Raw genomic sequence first — 10567 nt, forward strand, 5'->3', positions numbered from 1 at the left:
GGATGTAAATGGGGCATTTTTGTACCATTGCTAACCATATTCATTCGCCTTCCTTTTGTGCCCCTACCCTGCCTGATGTACTAATCTACTGGAAATATGAGGACTTCTGCTTGTGTGTAGGCTGTCTGCAAAGGCCAAGTAAGCTCCCCTATGCGAAACTTAGACGCATCTGCTGCCGTCGGACACACGATGCTACAATTCAGGTCAAGGCCTCACGACTCGTACAAACCCCACATGAGAGCATTCTTCAAACACCCTTTGGCTGCACGCGCTAACAGTACAGACTCTTATTATGTGCTCCCTGGGCTCTTAGTAGCCAGCCCGAGTGCAACTTGAAGCATGAGCACCAATTATAGACAGGCCATCCTACAGTCGCAGAGTGTTATGATATTCCCAGTGTCGCATGCAAGCAGGTGAAGTCCCAGTGCGCCAAAACGACAAGCAGTATAAGGGGTCACAAGGGATAAATTTATAATAATCAAGAAGGAAGAACTGTTGAACTGAGGTGGTATGAGAAAACAGCAGAGAAGGAGGGAGATATTGGCTGAAGGCGTCGCTAAGAGGCCCTGCACCAGCTGCAAGTTGCAGGGTAATACTTTTGAGGCACCGTCTTATTGGGTACGGTTAATACGAACGTATTGTTTAGCAAACGTTAAAGAAGACATTCAGCGGTTTAAATAAGCTGGAAGCTCCCCTACATGCATGCAGATGTACAAGCGAGTGGACTCACGTGGCTACCCGAAGCGAGGGCTCGAGTTGAAGAAGGAGGATCCATCGCCGCGGGAGGTGAAAATAGAGGGTATGCAGTTCTTTCTCCTCTCTGATTTGATGTTTAATTTTGCCTATTTAACGGCATCGTAAGGTTTGTGCGGATATTTGTGGGTTTGTTGGTATTCAACAACAGCAGGGGCCCCCGCCTCCACCAGCATCGACTTGCTGCTCCAGGTGTGGGTTACTGCTGCTGCTCTTTCTGCGGGTGCAGCAGGCTGTTGGATCTTCTTGCTATATTTTAATAGGCAGATCACAGAAAGCAAAGCAACAGCAAACGCCGGGCCCGGGGCGACTTTCGCATATTGAGCCACTGGTTGGCGTCGCGGTTGCTGTCATTTTTTTCTTGATTCAATGGGGAAGGGTCCCTTCACCATGGAGTTTATTGGTTTGCAACGGGGGGCCTCTCGGGGTCTAGGACTTCGCTTATGGGGGTCCCCTGCATGCTCTCTGAGGCGGTATTGTCTGCTGGGGACATCTGTTTGTTTTCTGCTGCTGGGGCTGCTGCATGGACCCTCTCCTGCATGCAGTTTCCCTGTGCCTACGGTTACTATGACCGACGTGGACGTGGGGGCGGCTTTGGCGGCTTGGGATAAAGCAGATGAGGCAGTAATGCCTAGGGATGCTGCAGAGTCTGCAATGCCTGCTCACAGAGGTTTAACAACGGTAGCAGTTGGATTATGTTTAATACTATTGTTCTTATCCCTGACAGAGTGGCGCATTCATGGGCGCCAGAAGAAAGGCAGTCTGAATGCGCACATTAAGGGGGCGCAAAAGGCAACTGCTTCTCTTTTGAATTCCCCTGTGCGCGACTTGAACAGCAAACTGGAGAGGGAGGGAAAGGCGCTTAGTGTACGACTACTACTATTTATGAGTTCTGTTCTATGCCTAACCGTTGGGCTAATGGAGATTCTGTTCACTGCTGGGCACAGATACACACGCCGCAGGACCTTCCCAACGTTGAAAAGTGCCCCGGTGCTCCGTACCACAGCTATGGTGCTGCTGCTGCTCTCCTTTGTAGGCCTCTATGGGGCTTCAAAGGCATGGAAGCATGTGGGAAATTCTATTTATATCTAAAACACTACCAAAACACAACGGGGAAACCCAATGTACAACAATATGCATGCAACCACCACAGCAGACGCGGATACCGAGTCTTGTATTCGTGTATTCTATCGAATATAGTATATATTATATACATATTATATATATTATATGGGTCCATATATACAATGTATGCATGTATTCCTCTATGTATATATAATATACATACACAACAAATAGAATGTGGACAAATATATAGGATGTACACGATACTGGTTTGATGACGTAAGCTGAGGTGTACAGGCAATTGGTGTAGCCATCCTCAGTGTACAAATGCAGTTCCCGACGGAGGGAACTCTAGAGAGTTTCAACTTTATGGTGGCATATTGTTCTCCACAACCGTCTTTGTGGGTCCCCTGCTTCCCGCTCCAGCCCGCCTTTACTCTCCCCCTCTCCCCCTCCCCCCTTCCTTTCTGCCTTCCCAAACCCAGGAAGCCGAGACTTGAGGTTCCTTGCTCGGGAGTTCCCAGGGCCCCCTCAAAAGGAAGCGCATCGTGTTTCGGGTGTACGTCCAGCTGAGGTGTACGCTCAGTTGGGAGGGCGCAGCAGCAGCAGGTAGAAGCAAGAGGTGGAAGCGCGTTTTCGGGTGCCTGTCCCCAGATACTCAGCAGGACACACATTTCTGTGTCTCCTTAGGAGTAATGAAACACCGGCCCGACGAGCAGAGCAGCAGCAACCGTTGCTGCTGCAAGAAGAGAGCCAGAAGCAGCTGCAAGGACAGTAGAGCAATAGCTGCTACAGCAACAGGGGAAGCAGCAAGCCCTGCAATAGTAGCGATGCAGCAGCAACAGCTGCAGCAACAAAAGAAGCAGCAGCAGCTGCAGCATCTATATCCGCAACTCCTGAGGGCTGGGTGGGGCCTCTAGGAGCTTTGTTTTGCGAATAAACAATTGTTTGTATTTATTCTACTTTTAAAATTAATGCCCTTTTATTTACTATTTAGTGGTTAAGTTATTGCGTAAATTGCCTGTAAGGCATTAAAGTTAGCACTCACTTCAAGGACTCCAAAGAGTAGCTAAGGAGGCAAGGCTCCACTAACACCCACTGTGGGTAGCCAGTTTGCTGCTGCCTCACTAGCCGCAGGAGCACAGAATGCCGCCTTCCCTGTCTCTCTACACCCGCCGCGCTGCTGCTGCTGCTGCTGCTGGAGGGTCTATATGGTGGGTGCATTGGCAACGTTTGCAGCTCGTAAGGGTAAGCAAGGTTTCTAAACAGAGACAAAAGAAGTCCCCTCACCTCAGGCCGAAGCAGCGAAGCGGGGGGGGCTATGCCTCCGTCGCTGATGGGGGAGAACATGCAACCCTGCACGCAAACCGAATATAAACCCTAAACCCTAAACCGACACGGGACGGCGAGGTCTCACCAAACTAATAGGGCCATACATGGCAACAAAGCCGGAAACAAAAATAAGGAATGAAATACACTCAAGCTTGCTGCTACCGTGACGCACGTGTGGGTCTCTCAAGTGTACAGGCACCACCGCCTCCTCCTCGTCCCTCATCAGCAAGGGCAAATCGTAGCTGCAGCAGCAACACAAGCAGCAGCAGCCCTCCCACCATCTCAACACTGCATCTATAGCAAGAGCTGCTGCTTCTGGCGCTGAAACGTTTTTGCAACTGCTCCTGCTGCTGCAGATGCTGCTGGGTCTCTGCTGCTGCACAGCTATGCTGACCTGAGCAAGAGGTCTTCGTGGCCGCAAGTTCTGCAGCAGCCTGTGTTCTTGCTGCTGCTGAAAATACGCTGTGCTGCTGTACCGCATGCAACGCATGCAGCAGCAAGCCAGGTGCAGGGATCAGCAGCATCAAGACCTGGCACTGCTCCAAAGCCCCACAAACCAACTCCCTCCAACAGAACGGTGAAGCCGGGCTCTGGTGTCGCCTGCTGGAGAAGTAGCACAGCCGCAGCAGTAGCAGCAGAAACAGCAATAGCAAAGCAGCAACAGAGAGCAATGCTGCAGGAATGCGGGAAATCAATCGCAGCAACAGAGACAACTGTGGGCGAAGGTGCAACAGCAGCAACCCTAATGACAGCAGCAGGTCGTGCGCCAACTGCAGTAGCTGCTGCAGAAGGAGCAGCGGCAGCTTCTGCTACTGCAGTCGTAGGACAATTACCTGGGCCGCAATAAGTGCAAGTTCGCGGCACCTACGGACTACTGCCCCAGCCTCCCTCTGCTGCTGGGGAGCAGCAAAAGCAAAACAAAAAGGAGGAGGAGCTCCTGGCGGTTGTTGCAGTTGCTGCTGCAGTTGCTGTTGCAGTTGCTGTTGTTCATGCGGCAGCATTTGTTGCGTCTGCTCCTGAAGCTGATAGGGCCCATTGCTGCACGCTGCACAGGGGGTTTGCTGTTGTTGCTGCTCCGGTCCGTGCTGCTCTTGCTGCTGCTGTTGCTGCTGCTGTTGCTGCTGCTGTTGCTGCTGGTTCCGCATTGCCGTATCGACATACGCCTCATTCAGCATATCATCCATTTGCTCGTGCTGCTGCAGGTTCGGCTGCACCTGTTCCTGTTGCTGTTGCAGGAGATGCTGCTGCTGCTGCTGTTGCTGCAGATGCTGCTGCTGTTCACGGAACTGCTGCAATTTTCGTTTGGCTTCTCTTAGGAGAGCTCGCCTCTCCACCACATCAGCGCACCAAAGGGGCAGGCGAGTGAGCTGCAGCATCAGGAGTAACAGCAGCAGCAACCACAGCAGTAGCAGTAGCAGCTAAATAAACCAATTTGCTGGTGCAGCAGCAGGTGCAAAGACCTCCATAGCTACTCGATGACGTTTGCGGACGGCAATCAAACTGCGAAGGTTTGGTTACGGTTTAGATAGACTTTAGTTAGGGATTAGGGTTTAGTGTACGGTACCTGGGCCCTATCAGGGGAAGTCCATCCTAGGGCAGCTAAGAGACCCCCATTTCTATCATTTAGATCTTGTCTAAAGAAGGAAACATTTCGTAGGCGCAGCCATTCTCCCTGCTGCAGTGCATTGTCTCCGCAGCAAGCTAGATGCTGCAGCAGCAAACCGGAGATAGACACAACTGCAACACCACCGCCCACCCACGAAGCGTCTTCTACCAGCAGCCAGTAACTGCAAAAGCATGCCGTGCTGCTGCTGGAACTGCTGCTCGGAGGGGCCAGGGAGGTGGTGAGGGCAGGGCCATAGCAGGCCTTAACGACCTGGAACGGAAAATCAATGCACAACGCATAAATACCCTGCTGCTGCAGCTGCTGCTGGGGCCTCTGCCGCTGCTGCAACACAGCCCAGCATTGGCGGCAACGTCTTCTGTACGAACCCATAGCACAAGCAACAAGAGCAAACGCTAGCTGCAGCAACAGCAGGAGCCGAAGTAGCGGCAACAACGGGTTACCCTGACAACAACATCTCCAAAAGCTCCATCTCCTCTTCTGTAGAGGGTCCTCAAGTCCGCGGTGTAGCGCGAAGTAAAGACTGCCAGAACACAGACCATAAACCCTATGCCCTAACCTTTTAAAACCGTTGAATCCAGAAGCTCGCAGGCTAGGGTTGCTGCGACAAGGTGTGCACAGGGTGGGCTGGGAGCAACGGCGGGCGCTGTCATGATTACAGCAGGGGTTTAGGGCTTACCGGTGTCAGCACAGAAGATGTTGTTAATGAAGCGGTTTAGGGAGTGTATAATGGAAGCATCAACGTCACAGAAGGAGCTCGTTTTCCCCCTCTCGCCGGCAGCTCTCATGCGACCTGATCAGAAAAGGAGGGTTTAGGGGTTGACATTGGGGCCCTGGGACCTAGGGTTTAGAGTTGTCGTTCTCAGGGCATAGGGTTTACATTTTTCCCGTCACAAGGGTTTAGGGTTTGGTGTCAGCTGGCACAAAGGGAATTGGGGTGTCGCGGCTTCCAGTTTGCGCCCGAAGGCATTAGGGCTTAGGGTTTAGAGTTTAGGCTGACTAAGGAGCGCCTGATGCTTCTGCTGAGGGTTAAGAAGCTCTTCCTTCTGTAGGGCCTTTGGCCCGAGGGGACCCCAAACCCTAACAGCTGTTGCCCATGTAGGAAAAAGATCCCCAAAGAACCGGCCGCCCCCTCCTTCCTTGAAGTGGAGCTGAGTCACAAACACCAAACCCTAAACCCTAAACCCTAAACCCCAGGTGCTGGGTTGTGGACGCTTCAAAATACAGCTGCAAAAGGACTCTCAGGTCTCTCGGATTTAGGGGCTGACCACCACTCTGTGTAGCCTCAAGATGCTGCCCGCCAGCATAAATGGCAAGGAGGCGCCTCCGCTAGTCCCTCGCAGCTGCAGCAGAAGCAACAACAGCAGCAACTACAGCAGATCAATCGGTAGTAGCAAGGCAACAAGAAGCAGCGGAAGCAGGAGAAGGATGAAAAGCAACGAGTATCGTCCATTATACAGGGTGGTCAAGAAACTCCCTAAAGTGTAAATGAAAACCCTAAACCCTAAACCCTAAACCCTAAACTCTAGACCAGCTGCTTACCTGCAAGCTGAACTCTGCTGCCTTGTTTCGCTCGATTGGCACCGGAAGAGAATCGTCAACAACCCGAACGTTCATGTAGCACACCGCTGCACAGAATCCCAAACCCTAAACCCTAAATCTTAAACCCTAAACCCTAAACCCCAAAATGTATACCGCAAGACTTCCGCGGCTTAGAGCTCGGGCAGTAAAAGTCCTTCTCTGCCACTTTTCAAATCCCTAAACCCTCTCGCCTCTACGATGCCCAAACCCTAAACACTTAACCCTAAGCCATGCTAAACCTCGAACCCCAAACCCTAAGCTTACTGTCGGTTTCTTGAGGCGCTCTCCGCATTTCCCAGTATACGCAGTAGACGTCGACCTGGGGTACAGCCAAAGGCACAACCAAAGCTCTAAATCCTAAACCCCAAACCCTTAACCGAAAACCCTTGACCGTAGGCGACTTGAACGGGTCCTTGACTGCCTCACCACGTCACTCTTTTGGATGTGGGAGAGAGGAGTGTACACGTGTTGTCTTGCTGCCCTCATCCTCTGCTGCTGCTGCTGCTGCTGCTGCTGTGTGTGCTCTCCAGCTGCCGCAAGGGCGGCCGGTTCTTCTACATCTGCAACTTGCTGCTGCTGCGGCTGCTGCAGCTGCGGCATGAGGTGCTGCAGCAGGGCACGAGGCAGCCGCTGCTGCACCCATTGAGGGGGTCTCAATGCATCGCAAGCCAAGCGGAAGCAGAAACCATTAAGCAGCAAACCCATACTAACATTTGGGGGTCTTACATGCACCTGTAGCAGCAAATCACACAATAAACCCTTTTCTTGCTGCTGCTGATAATGATACTGCTGAAGACTGTGCTGCTGCTGCTGGTCGTCCGGCTTTGGGTGCTGCTGGAGAGCAGCACTACCCTAGAAAGCTTCTGAACTCCTTGAACACGCAAACACCTGCATGTAAACCCTAAACCCTAAACCCTAAACGCCAAACTATAAACACTAAAGGGAGACCTCACCGCTGCCTCGGGGATATCATCGACGAGAACTAAAAGGCTTGTGTTGCAGAGCATTCCTTCCTGCAGCCACTCGGGTATGTTTGGCTGCTGCTGCGCTTGCTGCAGGTGTTGTGAATGCTGCTGAGAAGCCGCCGCAGCAGGAGTGGATCCTCCCCATGAGGGGCCCCCTTGGGGGCCCCCAGGCCCACAGATATCCAATGCCTTCCTTTGAAGAGATTTAAATGCCCAAGAGAGAGGGGAGAGAGTTAACACGCATGCCTGCTGCAACACCAGCTCATCCTGTGCAGCAAACAAACAACAACTAAACCCTAAACTGTAAACCCCAAACCCTAAACCCTAAAGTAAACAGTGCAATAACAAAGGCGTTAAATATAGGGTGAGCACTTTGTCTTGAAGCCGCCTTTGGCGGTTTGATTTAAACGGCATGGTGCCTCTGCTACTGCTGCTGCTGCCAGTGCTGTCATTGCTGCCTCTGCTGCTGCTGCTGATGCTGTGGTTGTTGCTGCTCACTCCCTCTGTAAGAAGGACACTTAAGTACTTGGCAAAGTTGCCTCCGACTTGCAGCAGCACGAACCTCCACTGCAGCAGGTCATCTGGCGGCTTCACTTGCTGCTGCATCAGCTGCTGCTGCTGCTGCTGTTGTTGCTGCTGCAGTGTTTCGAGCCGCAGCACCAGCAGCAACGCATCCTCAATTCTGTTGGCCTTTGGATCGCAGCTGCTGTAGTGAGCCAGTAGTGCAGCAACTGAGCCAGCTACTGTGTATCTGCTGCAACAGCAGCTGTTGCTGCTGTTGTCGATGCAGCTGCTGCTGCTGTCCCACGGCAAGTCAGAGGGGCCGTCAGCAACAGCAGCGGCTGCAGCACCTGCTGCTGTTGCTGCTGCTGGTTGAGGGGGGCATGAGACGTTTCCTGCTAAGCCTTGACCGTAAAACGGGTGCAGCAGCTGCGGCTGCTGTTGTTGCTGCTGCAGCTGCTGCCGGTACTGCTGATGGAGCTGCTGGCGCTGCTGCTGCTGCTGCTGTTCAAGTTGTGTGTCAAATAGAGACATGGGAAAGGACTGCGAATCTTGCCATCCTCCAGACGCTGCTGCTGCTGCTGCTGTGATTGGTGTTCCTGCTGCTGCTGGTGCTCCTGCTTGTGAGTCATCAGCCAAATGCTGAGAATCGTTCGCTACTGCTGCTGCTGCTGCTGCTGCTGCTGCTGCTGCGGCGGCGGCGGCGGCTGGGGTGGCGGTTCTTGCTGCTGTTTGGGCTGGTACTCCAGCCGTCGTTGCTGATGATGCATCCGGGGAAATGGAAGCACGAGCATCCGCAGCACGTGAAACAGCAGGAGCAGCAGTGGGAGTAGCAGCAGCAGCAGGGGAATTAGCAGGAGCAGCAGGGGAATTAGCAGGAGCAGCAGGGGAATAAGCAAGAGCAGCAGGGGAATTAGCAGGAGCAGCAGGGGAATTAGCAGGAGCAGCAGGGGAATTAGCAGGAGCAGCAGGGGAATTAGCGGGAGCAGCAGGGGAATTAGCGGGAGCAGCAGGGGAATTAGCGGGAGCAGCAGGGGAGTTAGCAGGAGCAGCAGGGGAAGTAGCAAGAGCTGCAGGGGAATTAGCAGGAGCAGCAGGGGAATAAGCAGGAGCAGCAGGGGAATTAGCGGGAGCAGCAGGGGAATTAGCGGGAGCAGCAGGGGAATTAGCAGGAGCAGCAGGGGAATTAGCGGGAGCAGCAGGGGAATTAGCAGGAGCAGCAGGGGAAGTAGCAAGAGCTGCAGGGGAAGCAGGAGGAGCAGCAGGGGAAGTAGCAGCAGCAGCAGGGGAAGCAGCCGAAAGACCCGGTGCAGCAACAGCAGCAGAAGCAGACGCAGGAGTTGCAGCAGAGCCCTCAGGGGAAACAAGAAGCGGAGTTTGGGGGGCAGAATAAAAGGTGTCTGAGCCCCCGTCTGCTTCTGGGGCGTGCTGCTGCTTCGGCTGCTGCTGCTGCTGCTGCTGCTGCTGTTGCTGCTGCTGCTGTTGTTGCTGGAGTTGTTGGTGCTGCTCCTGCTTCTGAGATGCTACATCGCCAACAGAAGGGCTGATGGATCTAGAGCCTACAAGCGGATTCGCAAGATTGCTAGTGCTGTTGCTGTTGCTGCTCTTGCGGCCTCCGCTGCTGCAGCTGCTGCAGCTGGTGTAGTTGCTGTTACTGGTGCTGCTGCTGTTGCTGTTGCTGTTGTTGCTGCTGCGGCGGGCAACCCGCTGCGAGCGGCTGCTTGGAGAAGCTGCACCAGCAGGTGCGGCTGTTGCTGTTGCAGCGGCTGCTGCTGTAGTGTCTTGCCCTGTTGCTCCCCCTGTGGAGTCCGTTGTAGCGTCTGGTGAAGGGCTTGCTGTTGCTGCTGGTGTTTCTGGTGCTGCACCGGCAGATGTTGCTGCTGCTGTTGAGCTGCGACGACGGCGCGCTGTAACCCGTTCCACTGCAGCAGGTGCCCCCCCGCGTTTGCGGTTGTCTGCAGCGTCAGCTCTGTTGCTGTTGCTGTTGCTGCGCCTTCCAGCAGTCTTTGCTGCTATATGTGAGGCTCCATGTGCATCTGCAGCGGCAGCAGAAGCAGCAGCTGGGCATGGTCCTGTTGTCGCTCCTGATTCTGCAGCGGGACTACCCTCTGCCCTGTCTAGCGAAGGCGTTTCCATCTTTGAGCAGCAGCTTCTGCTGGCGCTGCTAGCGGCCAGGCTGCTGCTGCTTCTTTTGCTGCTGCAGATGAATCCTTAGTCCATGCAAATGCTTTGCTGCAATCATACCTGTGTTTACTGGGGTGGGGTTGCTGCCGCAGCAGCCCCTGCTATTGCTGTTGTTGTGTGCGTTCTCTAGCTGTTTCTTTCGGTTAATCAGCAGTAAAAACAACTCTGTTGAAGCAGAATCTGGTGCTGCGGTTGCTGCAGCGGCTCTCTCTTATGGCTGCCTGGGGCCCCTTGGGGGCCCCCTGCTGGCTGATGTCTGCAGGAACTGGGAGGAGGAAATCAACACTGTCTTTTTGCATTAATGCAGTTTAATAAAGTATAACTAAACCAAACATATTTGGCATAGGGGCCCCCTGGGGGTCCCTTAAAAGGGGAGGAGCGGGGGCCCCTTAGGCGACTGCGGAGGCACGGGGTGCTATAGACACCTGGCTCGCAGACAGGGTGCCTATTTAGGGTATTTCGGGTATCATTTATACGACAATTTATTGAATATTAATTATAAAATGATGTTTTCTAAACCCTAAACCCTAATTATAAATTATTAGCTAAAGGAGAAACACAC

General features: G+C 53.3%; 1 protein-coding gene across 1 annotated transcript; it reads right to left on the reverse strand.

Annotated features, from left to right (window-relative positions):
• Nucleotides 1-2862: 2862 nt before the first annotated feature.
• Nucleotides 2863-9957, reverse strand: EMWEY_00043850 (hypothetical protein, conserved; the record flags this gene model as incomplete). Its single annotated transcript, XM_013482884.1, has 12 exons — nucleotides 2863-3174; nucleotides 3323-3392; nucleotides 3545-3750; nucleotides 3984-4517; nucleotides 4715-5026; nucleotides 5218-5297; nucleotides 5775-5925; nucleotides 6317-6402; nucleotides 6620-6674; nucleotides 6782-7087; nucleotides 7309-7587; nucleotides 7819-9957. The coding sequence occupies 12 exons, from the start codon at nucleotides 9955-9957 to the stop codon at nucleotides 2863-2865; spliced, it is 4530 nt and encodes a 1509-aa protein (XP_013338338.1).
• Nucleotides 9958-10567: the final 610 nt, after the last annotated feature.

The sequence above is a fragment of the Eimeria maxima genome, genomic scaffold, assembly GCF_000499605.1.
Source record: "Eimeria maxima Weybridge genomic scaffold, Emw_scaff826, whole genome shotgun sequence".
Lineage (NCBI taxonomy): Eukaryota > Apicomplexa > Conoidasida > Eucoccidiorida > Eimeriidae > Eimeria > Eimeria maxima.